The sequence below is a fragment of the Bactrocera latifrons genome, unplaced genomic scaffold (assembly GCF_001853355.1).
Source record: "Bactrocera latifrons isolate USDA-ARS-PBARC rearing strain unplaced genomic scaffold, ASM185335v1 scaffold_630, whole genome shotgun sequence".
NCBI classification, from domain to species: Eukaryota; Metazoa; Arthropoda; class Insecta; order Diptera; family Tephritidae; genus Bactrocera; species Bactrocera latifrons.
Window position 1 is genome coordinate 64,840 of NW_017537302.1, and position 11,218 is coordinate 76,057.

General features: G+C 37.3%; 1 protein-coding gene across 1 annotated transcript in view; it reads right to left on the minus strand.

Moving 5' to 3' along the window:
* Positions 1 to 10,447, minus strand: part of LOC108975301 (mitochondrial import inner membrane translocase subunit Tim17-B-like) — a 35,632-nt gene extending 25,185 nt beyond the window's left edge. The window contains exons 1-2 of the mRNA XM_018943685.1: positions 10,403 to 10,447; positions 10,128 to 10,305 (exon numbers count right to left, since the gene is read on the minus strand). Coding sequence (XP_018799230.1) covers positions 10,128 to 10,305; positions 10,403 to 10,447 — 223 coding nt within the window. The remainder of the gene's footprint in view (positions 1 to 10,127; positions 10,306 to 10,402) is intronic.
* Positions 10,448 to 11,218: the final 771 nt, after the last annotated feature.

Consider the following 11,218-nt stretch of genomic DNA (forward strand, 5'->3'; position numbering starts at 1 on the left):
TGTAGCCCCATCTGCAATTTCCTTGACTGCAGTGAGCGGCTCGATATTTCACAGGATAATGAGAATCATCACCACACAGCGCATGCGCTCTCACAACAACAGGAAATAATTGTTGCCTCGCTCACTAATCCATTTCAACCCGCAATGCGTCAATCGGTATATTTGTAAAATGCTTGGTTGGTTGATCGTGACATTGTTGGAAGGAAAGATCAGAATCTCACAACAACAACGATGCCTTGATCCGATGGAGTATCAATACATCGCGCTCTAACCGCAATGCGGCGCTTAAGAAGTAAGGAAATAATTGTTGCCTCGCTCACTAATCCAATTCAACCCGCAATGCGTCAATCGGTAAATATGTAAAATGCTTGGTTGGTTGATCGTGAGATTGAAAGGAAAAAACCGAATAAATTTGACTTGTGAACAACTAAGTCGTGGGTTCTCTAATATTAACTTGTATATAAACATCATCCGAAAATTTTTGGATACGAATTCTTTGATATTCTGCCTTAGGGAAGCAATTGCCCAATGCATCTCGCATGTGCATTTGTCGGACGGCGGGCAGTGTGTAGGTCGGAATTCCTATCAGAAACAAAAAATTCAAAGAGATTCATATTTTTTAATAATTTATCTTCAAGTAAAACTAGGAAAAAAATCTTAAATTCTAAAAAATTTAAAAATTTGAAAAAGTGGTTCTTGACCAAAAAAATCTTACTTTATGTTGCTTAAAGATGTGTTCAAACTTAACTTAGTTTTGTTTTTTGTTTAAATAGAAGATACGTTTAGTTTTTTTCTATCCTGTCCATTAATTAAGAAAAATCGTAAAAGTGAAAACCCGAGAAATCGTGCGTTAAAGTTTCACTTTCTGCCCAAGTTCTCATATACAGTCATATACATACAAATCTACCAAACGCTCGGTCACTATTTCCCTTCTAGCTTCGACAATATTTCAAATTCATTAAAAACTTTAATAGGATTGTTTCTAAATATATTCATTTGCAAGTTTCGTCACATTAGCCAATAGCTGATTCGAATATTGGTTTTGCGTATGTTCGAAAATCCAAACAGATTCTGTGACACCATTGAAAATCAGAATTGGTTTGCATTTCTGACAGCTAAGCAATTCTGTCTTGTATTCCACAACACCCCTGAGTAATTCGTTCTGAACAATTTTTTTTGGAGATTATATTGTTACCTTAAGCAGGAATCCATGCTAATTTTCGTAAATATACCAGGTCCAATGTGAAAGTTTTCCATACAAGAACTTGATTCCGATAGTTCAGTTTGTATGGCAGCTATATGCTATAGTTAACCAATCTGCACAATTTCTTCGGTTGTATTAGAAAATAGTCTGTACCAAATTTCGTGAATAAATCTTGCCAAATGTGAAAGTTTTCCATGCACGAACTTAATTCCGATCATTAAGTTTGTATGGCAACTATATGCTATAGCAATCCGATCTGAACAATTTCTTTTGTGAAAATACATTGTGAAATGTGAAAGTTTTCCATACAAGAACTTGATTCCGATCGTTCAGTTTGTATGGCAGCTATATGTTACTCGTATAGTGGTCAGATATTGGCAGCTCCGACAAATGAACAGCTTCTTGTAGAGAAAATGACGTTTGCAAAATTTCAAAACGATATCTTAAAAACTGAGGACTAGTTCGTATATATACAGACCGACAGACAGACAGACAGACATGGCTAAATCGACTCAGATCGACATACTGACCATACTTTTTAGGGTCCTTCTGGATAATACAAACTTCGTGACAAACTTAATATACCCTGTTCAGGGTATAAAAATTACCTCAATAGTTGGACACATTAAATAAAAAAAAATTGCTGCACATTTAACGCATTTTATTCTCTTGCAAACTGTTGCTACAGAGTATTTTAGTTTTGTTCACCTAACGGTTGTACGTATCACCTAAAACAAATCGAGATAGATCTAGGGTTATATATATAATATATAAATGATCAGGATGGCGAGAAAAGTTGAAATCAGGGTGACTGTCAGTCCGTGAGTAAAAATTGAGATATCTTGATGAAAATTGGTATGCATGTTCCTTAGCACAAAAAGAAATTCCGAAATTCCGAGCTCGTAGATCAGACCACTGCCACGCTCACAAATCACCATTACCTGAAAAGTGTCATAACTAAGCACCTAATTAAGATATAAATTTGGCACAGAAGATTGCGATAGCAATAGACACTGCCTCCGTAGTTTAAGCTGGATATAGTCTATCTATATCAATTAATATGTTTAACGTGCATATTTCTTAAACCACTAAAGCTACAACAACCAAATTTGCTATGCTGGAGAGGGCTTTAAGAGAACCGGTATGAAACTTGCACCACGGGCGTGGTGCCGCCAATTTTTCGACTAAATTTAGCATTAGCAACCACGCCTACTTCCCATATAACACAATTTAAAATTCAATTTGATTCCTTAACTTTCCAGTACACAAATCAAGATATAATTAATATTACGAAATATAATTTTGCACATATGTGTACCCCAGTATCTATAATTGGCTTTTGAACGAAAATATCGGTCAATGTGTGAATCGGGTCAATACTTCTCTGAGCCCTCATATACTTAACATATAGACTCTCGAACTTCCAGCTGACATTATGCCGGATATATCAGCCAATATTTGAATAATTTCAATGAAAATTCTAGTTGGCGATTTACACCGTAAGTTATTTCTTTGGCTTTGATTCCTGTAAATTTCAAGAGTATAAAATGTTTGATTGCATCCTAACTTAGCCCTTTCCTACATGTTTTTGATTTATTTTCAAGTTTTAATATGAAAAACACTAATTACTACACTTAGTAACTTACTTTTTCCACACTTTGTCACTTAACATTTTTATAGAATGCCTCGCAAATCGCAACTAAAATCATCAATTGCGGTACTTTCCGAACATATACAAAAAGTTATATTCGATAAATCGAAAAAGTATAGAGCATTTAAAACAGCGCTAATTGTTTTGAAAGCTTACTTTTTCTACCCACTGTATCTCAATGGCAATTACAAAGCGTGTTTTACTCATAACAGTATATATTTGTGCCTAAAATATATAAAAATTAGGCGAAACGTGACCTACCACCTATATAACAAATAATATCAGGATTTTCGAGCATCCGACTGACTTTACTCGATGTGGTTGGTGATTATATAAAATGTACCTTAATAAAACCCCTGGTTGACGTTTTACATCTCCCTGGCTTTGATTCTTGCAAGTTGAAAGAATATAAAACGTTAGATTGCACCCGAACTTACTTTTTTAAGTATGTGTATAAATAAACTTGTTATTCAAATGACAACATGAAAAGTGATACTTAAACAACAAGTAATAAACTGTTGGTGAAAACGAGTAAATGAGTTATAACAAAATCCATTTTTTTAGCTACGCAAAAAACAAGTAGATTTTTTTAAACTACGGAAGCAGGCGACTCCCTTAGAACGAATTTGTTAAATAGACTCATTTAAATTAGTACAACATATCGGCAGTTTGTTTTATACAATTTTATTTATACTGTGAATTAATTAATAAGGAATAAAATAAAAGAAAATCTCGAACAGTCCGATCTCAAGCAGGTGATGGTTCATTGCCAAATCGGCTATAATCTGGGGATGGCAATGATGAACACCCCAAAGATTGGGTCAAAGCCATTCAGACTGAGTTTTAGGTAAATATTATATACACTTGTGCTCACACAATTAAGCCACATAAACGTTATAGTGTACAAATTCATAAAAGTTGAATTTTATTGATAAATCGAAAAAAAAGTTCCATAAAATTAAAATTAATTACTTATAGTTTTTTAAAGGTAAATTGTAATGTAAGAGCAAAAATCTGTCTTCTTCTTCATTGGTATGTATTTTCCGTACTCATATAATTAAGCGACGTGTGAAAATAAGCTGTGAGATAAAAGAATTCGACGTTTTTTTTCAAAAAAACTTGCCTTATTTAGACTAATATTTTGTTGGGAATTACTTTTGCAAAATTACTTCAATGCGGCGTTGGTTCATTGTACGGACCATTGTGTTACATTGGGCACTAACTCTTTTTTAAATCGCTTAAGACAGATTGATTATTGTGTAGCAGCCACCATAGACATTAACTCGGCTTCAGTAGATGATTGGGCTACAGTATGTTGACTTTTGGTAGCCCACGAAATGGCAGCATTCTGAAAAGAAAAAACATAGCCAGTTGTTGTGCGGCGATCACTTACATCATTTGTATAGTCATCGTCGCAAAACCCAACGATTTCATCAGGCCTACTCCTATACATTAAGCCCTTGTCAATAGTTCCCTTGACGCGATTTACTGCAGTCCAATGTGCCTTCCCTGGGTTCGGCTTAACAAGTTGACAGCAAAGCATATATCAGGGCGCGTGACCTGAGCGGCAAACAGCAGACATCCAATAGCTTGCTTATAGAGAACAGTAGCTATTTCCCTTTTTCCGTCATCATTAGTTGGGCACATCTCCGCGGACAGCTTTTGGTTAACGTCGAGGGGCGTACTTACAGGATTGCATTCCCTCATTCCGAAACGTCGAATTACATCGGCAATGTAAGAAGATTGATCGATCTTCAGAGTTCCTTCTTTCAGATTTTGAGCTGTACGCTAGGGTGGGTCGATTCCGGACTTTTTCGATTCGGGATTTCTAATAGTGCGGAAAAGTTGCCTTATTACTTCCTGCTTCCAACGCAACTTTTTGTTTCGAGATCGGATTGCATCTTCAACCCCAACTCCGGCCTTGAAATTTCGGAAATTCGCCTAAAGTCGTTAAATTGTCTAAATATCGCCTGAAATACGCATCTCATGGCAAAATGTATAAAAAAAAGTTATTTGTCACGTCATTTGCTACCGAAATGGTATGTGATCATGGCCGTAGGACGAACCGTTCCCGAGATACGAGCGAAAATGCGGCGCGCCACAGCGCAAGGTGAAAATTGTTGCAGGTAAGTATCTCGATCTCCGAATTGCAGCATAGAGATGGCGCGAGCCATCTTTGATTGAACTGTTGAATCTTATTGAGAACCACAAAGGTGAGTAAACTGTAAGTATGTACTTGACCAAAATCTTTATTTCCTTTGTTAGTTTGTCAGTAGAAATGTATAATCTCAGAATTCTATTTGCACAGGTGAGCCGGCGAGATTTGCACCTGTTATCTTGATGCATCTATGATCGGAAATAACAGCTTCTGATATTTTATAGAGATAAGCTTGGTATATGCTTAATTGGGTCGGATTAATAACCTCAGAAGGTAATTGGCAGGATGGAAAACTTTCAAATTTGACAACAGGCAACTTCTCACAATCAGGGAGCAGTTTACCTATGTCAACAGAGAATGTATTTGGACTCTTTGAGACACCATCTATAGGTTCGAAAAGAGCACGAAATGGAAGTTCGTTGAAATGTAGAAGACAAACAATCCGCAGCAATGGCCTACCTATTATTTCTTCTAGTTTCCGAATGATTCCATCTTTCCAACCTGTGTTCGTGTTGGTGCCATCAGCACCGACAACTTCTAGATGTTCCATATCAACTGAATTGTCTTGTAAATGTTGCCACATAGCTTGCGTCTCATCCTCAGCTTACCCGGAAGGAGAGGTGACGTGGCCAAAGTAATGACAACCAGATTCCGCTATAAGAGAAATATGTTTCTCTTTGACAGTGTCGCGGTAGTACTTTTCACCTTCGCTGACTTGTGCCCATATACAGAGTCAATACTTTTGATGTTTTGGAGCTTACCTCCAACACATTTTTTTGCCCGACTAATCTTGCATTTGTCAGTGACAAAGCTAGCCTGATCCTCTGTTATCAAACCCGCTTTTTTGGCATCCAGAAAAGCAGATGAAACAATCAAGGCCGCTGCTCCGTCACTTACTCCAAATCTTTGGGCAGCTAAAGCAGTGTGTTCTAATACTAGAGTGTTTTGTTTGGTTTTAGAGGATGGAAGAGAAAATTCATCATCAGTATCGTTTTTGGAAGAATCCATGTGCGACGCACCTACACTGTTGTCGTCTGTATGAGAGCCTGGCTGATCTGAATGGTCACGTGTTCTAGCTGATACTTTTCTGGTAAGTGTTGATGTCGTCTCTTTTAGAGCTCAAACCTATTGGGTTCTTTAAAAACATTTGTTCAAGAGTCAGCAATTTCTTATGGTATGTGGTGAGCATTTGCACAACTCTGGTGTGTGAAATTATCGGAATAGATGACTTTTTGAAAGTATTTTCAACCTTTTTTGCAACTATTTCTGTAACCTCTTTACTCCTAAGTTCATAGTTGTCGCCTCGGGGTCGCCCTATACGAAATCTTTTAAACTGATAATACAAAAGAACATCCTGGTAAGTAGGTAACTGGGACTCAGAGAGATTGTGCGCATATATGCCAAACACAGGGCATTTCTGTCTACATTTAAATTTAGATACAGACATTTTGAGTTCTGTGTTCTGTTGAGAGAATATAAGTGATAGCACTCGGCGAAATCAACAAGAGTGAAGGAACTCGATGAAAAAATATTTATGTGGAGACCAGTCCGAACGTGTCGTATGGCGCCGCATTTTCGCTCGTATCTCGGGCACGGTTCGGTAGCAAATGACGTGACAAATAACTTTTGCTTTATACATTTTGCCATGAGATGTGTATTTCAGGCGATAGGTAGACAATTTCACTATCTTAGGCGAATTTCCGAAATTTCAAGGCCGGAGTTGGGGTTGAGGATGCAATCCGATCTCAAAACAAAAAGTTGCATTGGAATCAGGAAATACTAAGGCAACTTTTCCGCACTATTAGAAATCCCGAATCGAAAAAAGTCCGGAATCGACCCACCCTACTGTACGCATACCCAAAACCGATGATGCTGCACCTAGATCTTTCATTCTGAAAGTTTCAGAGAGCACTGATCGACGAAACTAACTAGCGTTGAATTGAGCTTTATGTTCCAGACACGACTAGATTGCCTCAGACCATATAACGATTTTCCAAGCTTGAAGACGTGACCGAATCCATCATCAAATCCACTTGGCTGAGTCATATAGATCTCTTTTTTAAGCTCGCCATGTAAAAAAGCACTTACAGCATCCATTTGATAAACAGTAAGATTATATTTCACCGCAAGAGCAAGCAAAAAACGAATTGATGTACATATATCGCACAACTGGTGCGAATGTCTCGTCATAATCGATGTGCTTTCACCACAAGTCTTCCCTTTGAAACACATAGGCAGGGCTGATAGTTCCCAAGTGCAATTGATATCGTGAGATTCAATTTCTTCACACATTGCAGATTGCCAAAGTTTATGGTGTTCGCTTGCCATCGCTTCCTCCACAGTGTTTTGATCTGATGATACATATTCAGTTACGCAGAGATTATAATTTGGTCGTAACTTATTCCGCAATCGCTCAGAGCGACGGACTCCTTCATTTTCCAAATCTGTTACTTTTTCGCGCTCCATTGTTGATTCATGATTCTCTTTTGTATGACTGTTACCTGAAGTTGCACCACTACCATTCTCTGTTGGTAATTCTTCCACATATTCCCCCTCTGAATTGGCATCGGAAAAATTAACCGTATCTGCCTTTGCATCTATAGCTGGAGGATTTTGATTAATTTGGCTTTCGATAGAAACTACATCACAGCTAACAATAATAGTTTTCGCTACAGAATCATAAATCGGTATGCCTTTGATTCAGTACTGTAGCCTACGAGAATACATTCTCAAGATTTAGGTTTTAACGTACTGCGTGTTTCTTTGGCTGCGTGAACCATTACCTTACAACCAAAGACTTTGAGGTGTTTCAAGTTTGGTAATTTTCCTGACCCCAACTCTTCAGGACTCAGATTGTTACCTCTGAATGGTGTACGATTCAGTAGATATGCCGCAGTAACAGCAGCCTCAGCCCAGAATCTGTCCGCCAAATTTTCACCTAGCATCATGCATCTCATTTTTTTTGATGAATAATGCCATATTTCGAAAGATATTTTTTGAACACTTCATTTATATATTCGTGACCATTGCCCATTCGGAGAACTTTTATATATTTCGAAGATTGATTCTCCACCATTGCTCTGAATTTTAAAAAATCCTCGAAGGCAGCTGCTTTTAACTTAATTGGGATAACAAACACTTTTCTGGAATAGTCATCCACAAACGTTAACAAATAGCGCGCACCATAAAATGAGTTAACATTTAATGGACCCATTACATTACTATGTATTAATTCGTCAGGTTATTGAGCACGCTGCCCTTTGTCACTGTGTGACGCTCTGGTCTGCTTGCCTTTTATGCAAACCACACATTTGTCGTTCCCACTGGTTGTAATTTTAACACCTTCCGAAGCATTTTTTACGGCTGCGACACTTTCGCGACAGATATGACCTAAGCGCCTATGCCATATGTTATAGCTTGCGACGCCCATCGCTGCATTATCTCGTTGCACACAGTTCAGACGATAAATACCATTTATTTTGCTCGCAGTTCCAATTAGTTGTTTGTCCTCGTTTAATATTTTGCACCAATTGTCTTTAAAATGGAGTTCTTTCCCATTGTCTGTCATTTGCCTCACCGAAAGCAAATTCGCACATAAGCTAGGAACGTACTCAGCATTTTTGATTGTTGCGTTAACATTCTTATGTTTAACAGCTAGAGAGTGTTGCGCATCGCCAGTGCATTCAACATCAATTTTGTTATTGTCAGCGACAATTACTCTCTTGTTTATCGCGCGTTTTCAATTGTCATGAATTCGTTGCTTTTTACCATATGTTGAGAACAGCTGGAATCGACATACGAATCTTTATTGTTGTGCACATTAGCATAAAGCGATGAAGCAAAAAGAACCTGACTTTTTTGTTTTTGCTTGTCGTCTTTCACTATTTTCAGTTTTTGCTTATGTGCCCTAGTTGCTTGCACGAATGACAGGGAACTTTTTAAAATGCCTTTGTATAAAGAGCATTTCGGCACCTTGCTTTGCATCAAATTTCGCATCTTATAAAAGTAGATTTTTCACAGCGTCTACCGTGAGCGTTTTCTTGGAGTTTTCGACAGCGAGCACTAACGCTTGAAACTCATTGGGCAAGCCAGCTAACATGAGTGATGCGGTTAGTTCATCATCAATTTTTAGACCTGCGTTTCTCACTTTAAATGCAGTCATTATCATTGAGTTTATATACTCTTGCATAGTCTCGCAGTCTGACAGCTTGAGTTGTACCGATTGCTTCAACAGTTCCACCTTGCGCGTCAAACCTTTATCTTCATAGGCTTCCATGAGTGCTTTCCAAGCGTCTTTAGCTGATGTTTTATCTGCAAAGTGACCGAAATTATTTGGCTCCACCAACATCGTGATTTCAGCTAGTGMTTTTTCATTCGTTCGACGGGTACCGAAAAAACGTTCGACATTATTTAAATTGTAAAATATATTCCAAATCAAAAGTTAATATATTTAATTAACACCCAGAACCTTTTTTACCGGGATTTATTTATTTATGGTTTAAATTAACTTTGTGTGTCAAAGACCCATAACCTGTTAGGAGAGTAAAACGCGTGTTGACTTGGCGAGGAAGTTTATTAAATAATGAACTTAGCTCCTATTCATAATGACATCTGTAATTCTAATAATATCCACTATTTTCGCAATATTTTTGAATTTTTGGTAATATTTCCATATGCCTCTTCTCTCACATGGAACTGAACTGTTGTTCTTATCCATTATTTTAGAAAACACTTCTAAATTAAATGGAACCAATAAAGTCTTCACTTTTTTAATACTTTTTTTTACCCAGATCGTGATTGCTAAGATTTCGTTACACTGGCTTAATTATATGAGCACACCCGACTAGGTCACATGCAAATTTGTTTTAATTTTTTCGCCAACCACGATACTTATTTCCCTGAATATGATCTTAGCAACTTCCCAATATATAACGGACTTTTTTGCATACCGTTATACATATATTTTAAAAAATTACGTTCTAATTGTGAAAAGTAAATGTTGCTTTAGAACTTTCAATGTGGAATCAGATTTTGGGTAAAATTTTTTTAGGTATGTAAAGCTGTTCCAATAAGAAATATATATAATATCTTATTTACACATTATCAATAATTACCGTTCCTTGCAGCTAAAATTCCACCTGTTGTAAATCCACTTATAATTGAATTCCATGGATCTTCCTTTTTCCGAAAATGCACTAATGTGCAGTCAATAGTGCTGAACATTCCTCCCCAAACTGCAAAATTCCCTGCAATCACTGGAGAGCGGAGTTTGATCGCAGTTAAACTTCCAACCTAGTTAAAAGATAAGGTATTACATTCATATCGTCACCTAAAATTCGAAACAACGTAACATTACTTTTAACAAGTTTACTACTACCGAAAATCATACATTCTCATTTTGAATTTCGGTTATTATTTTGTCTTTAGCGGACATTTAAAACATTGAACTGCAACGAGTAATAAATGTCTGTGTATACTTAAGTACTGATACGTCACTCTGTCTGATTCTGTCACTTCTGTTCATGTACACGAAGCGTATCGTTTGTCTTCAAATCAGCGATAGAGAATAAATTAAAATCACTAGCGATCAGCTTATACCTGATTTGTTTATGAACGTTCGTATCAGCAGAAAATACCCGAAGTGATGCAAGCTTATGCTTCAATGATTGAAATGATCGACAGTATATCATTCCCTAAACACTGATTTACCATACACAAATGTATATATAAGTTAAGATAACCAAGGCAAATATTATGTCTACCACACTGGCTAACGAACTTAAGTAACCAGGTCAAATCTCTCGTTTTACCTAAGGGTTAAGATCCTATAAAAAATTATAAATCAGCATTTTAAAATGATGCGCGGCCTGAGTGCGTGGCATTCGCTGATTAGCCAGCATCACAAAAATACAACAAAACGGCCTCTTAGTAACAGCCGGATGTTCCCGCCAAAACAGGCGTCCTACCAAAGCAACAACACACCTCACCATTTCGAGTCATTGCCCGAAGCAATCAATGATTCGACCATAGCAACAGTTGAGTTTGGCCGCCTTAAACTACTCCACCTAACAACAACTCCTAAGTTCGACTGGGCACGAGTAAAATAACAACGCAGAGAAGAGGCTGAGCTTAGGCTAAGAGTAATGAAACCAAATTGTAAAAATTGAATAAGTAATCAGCAATAAAGCGAGCAACATCGCCATAA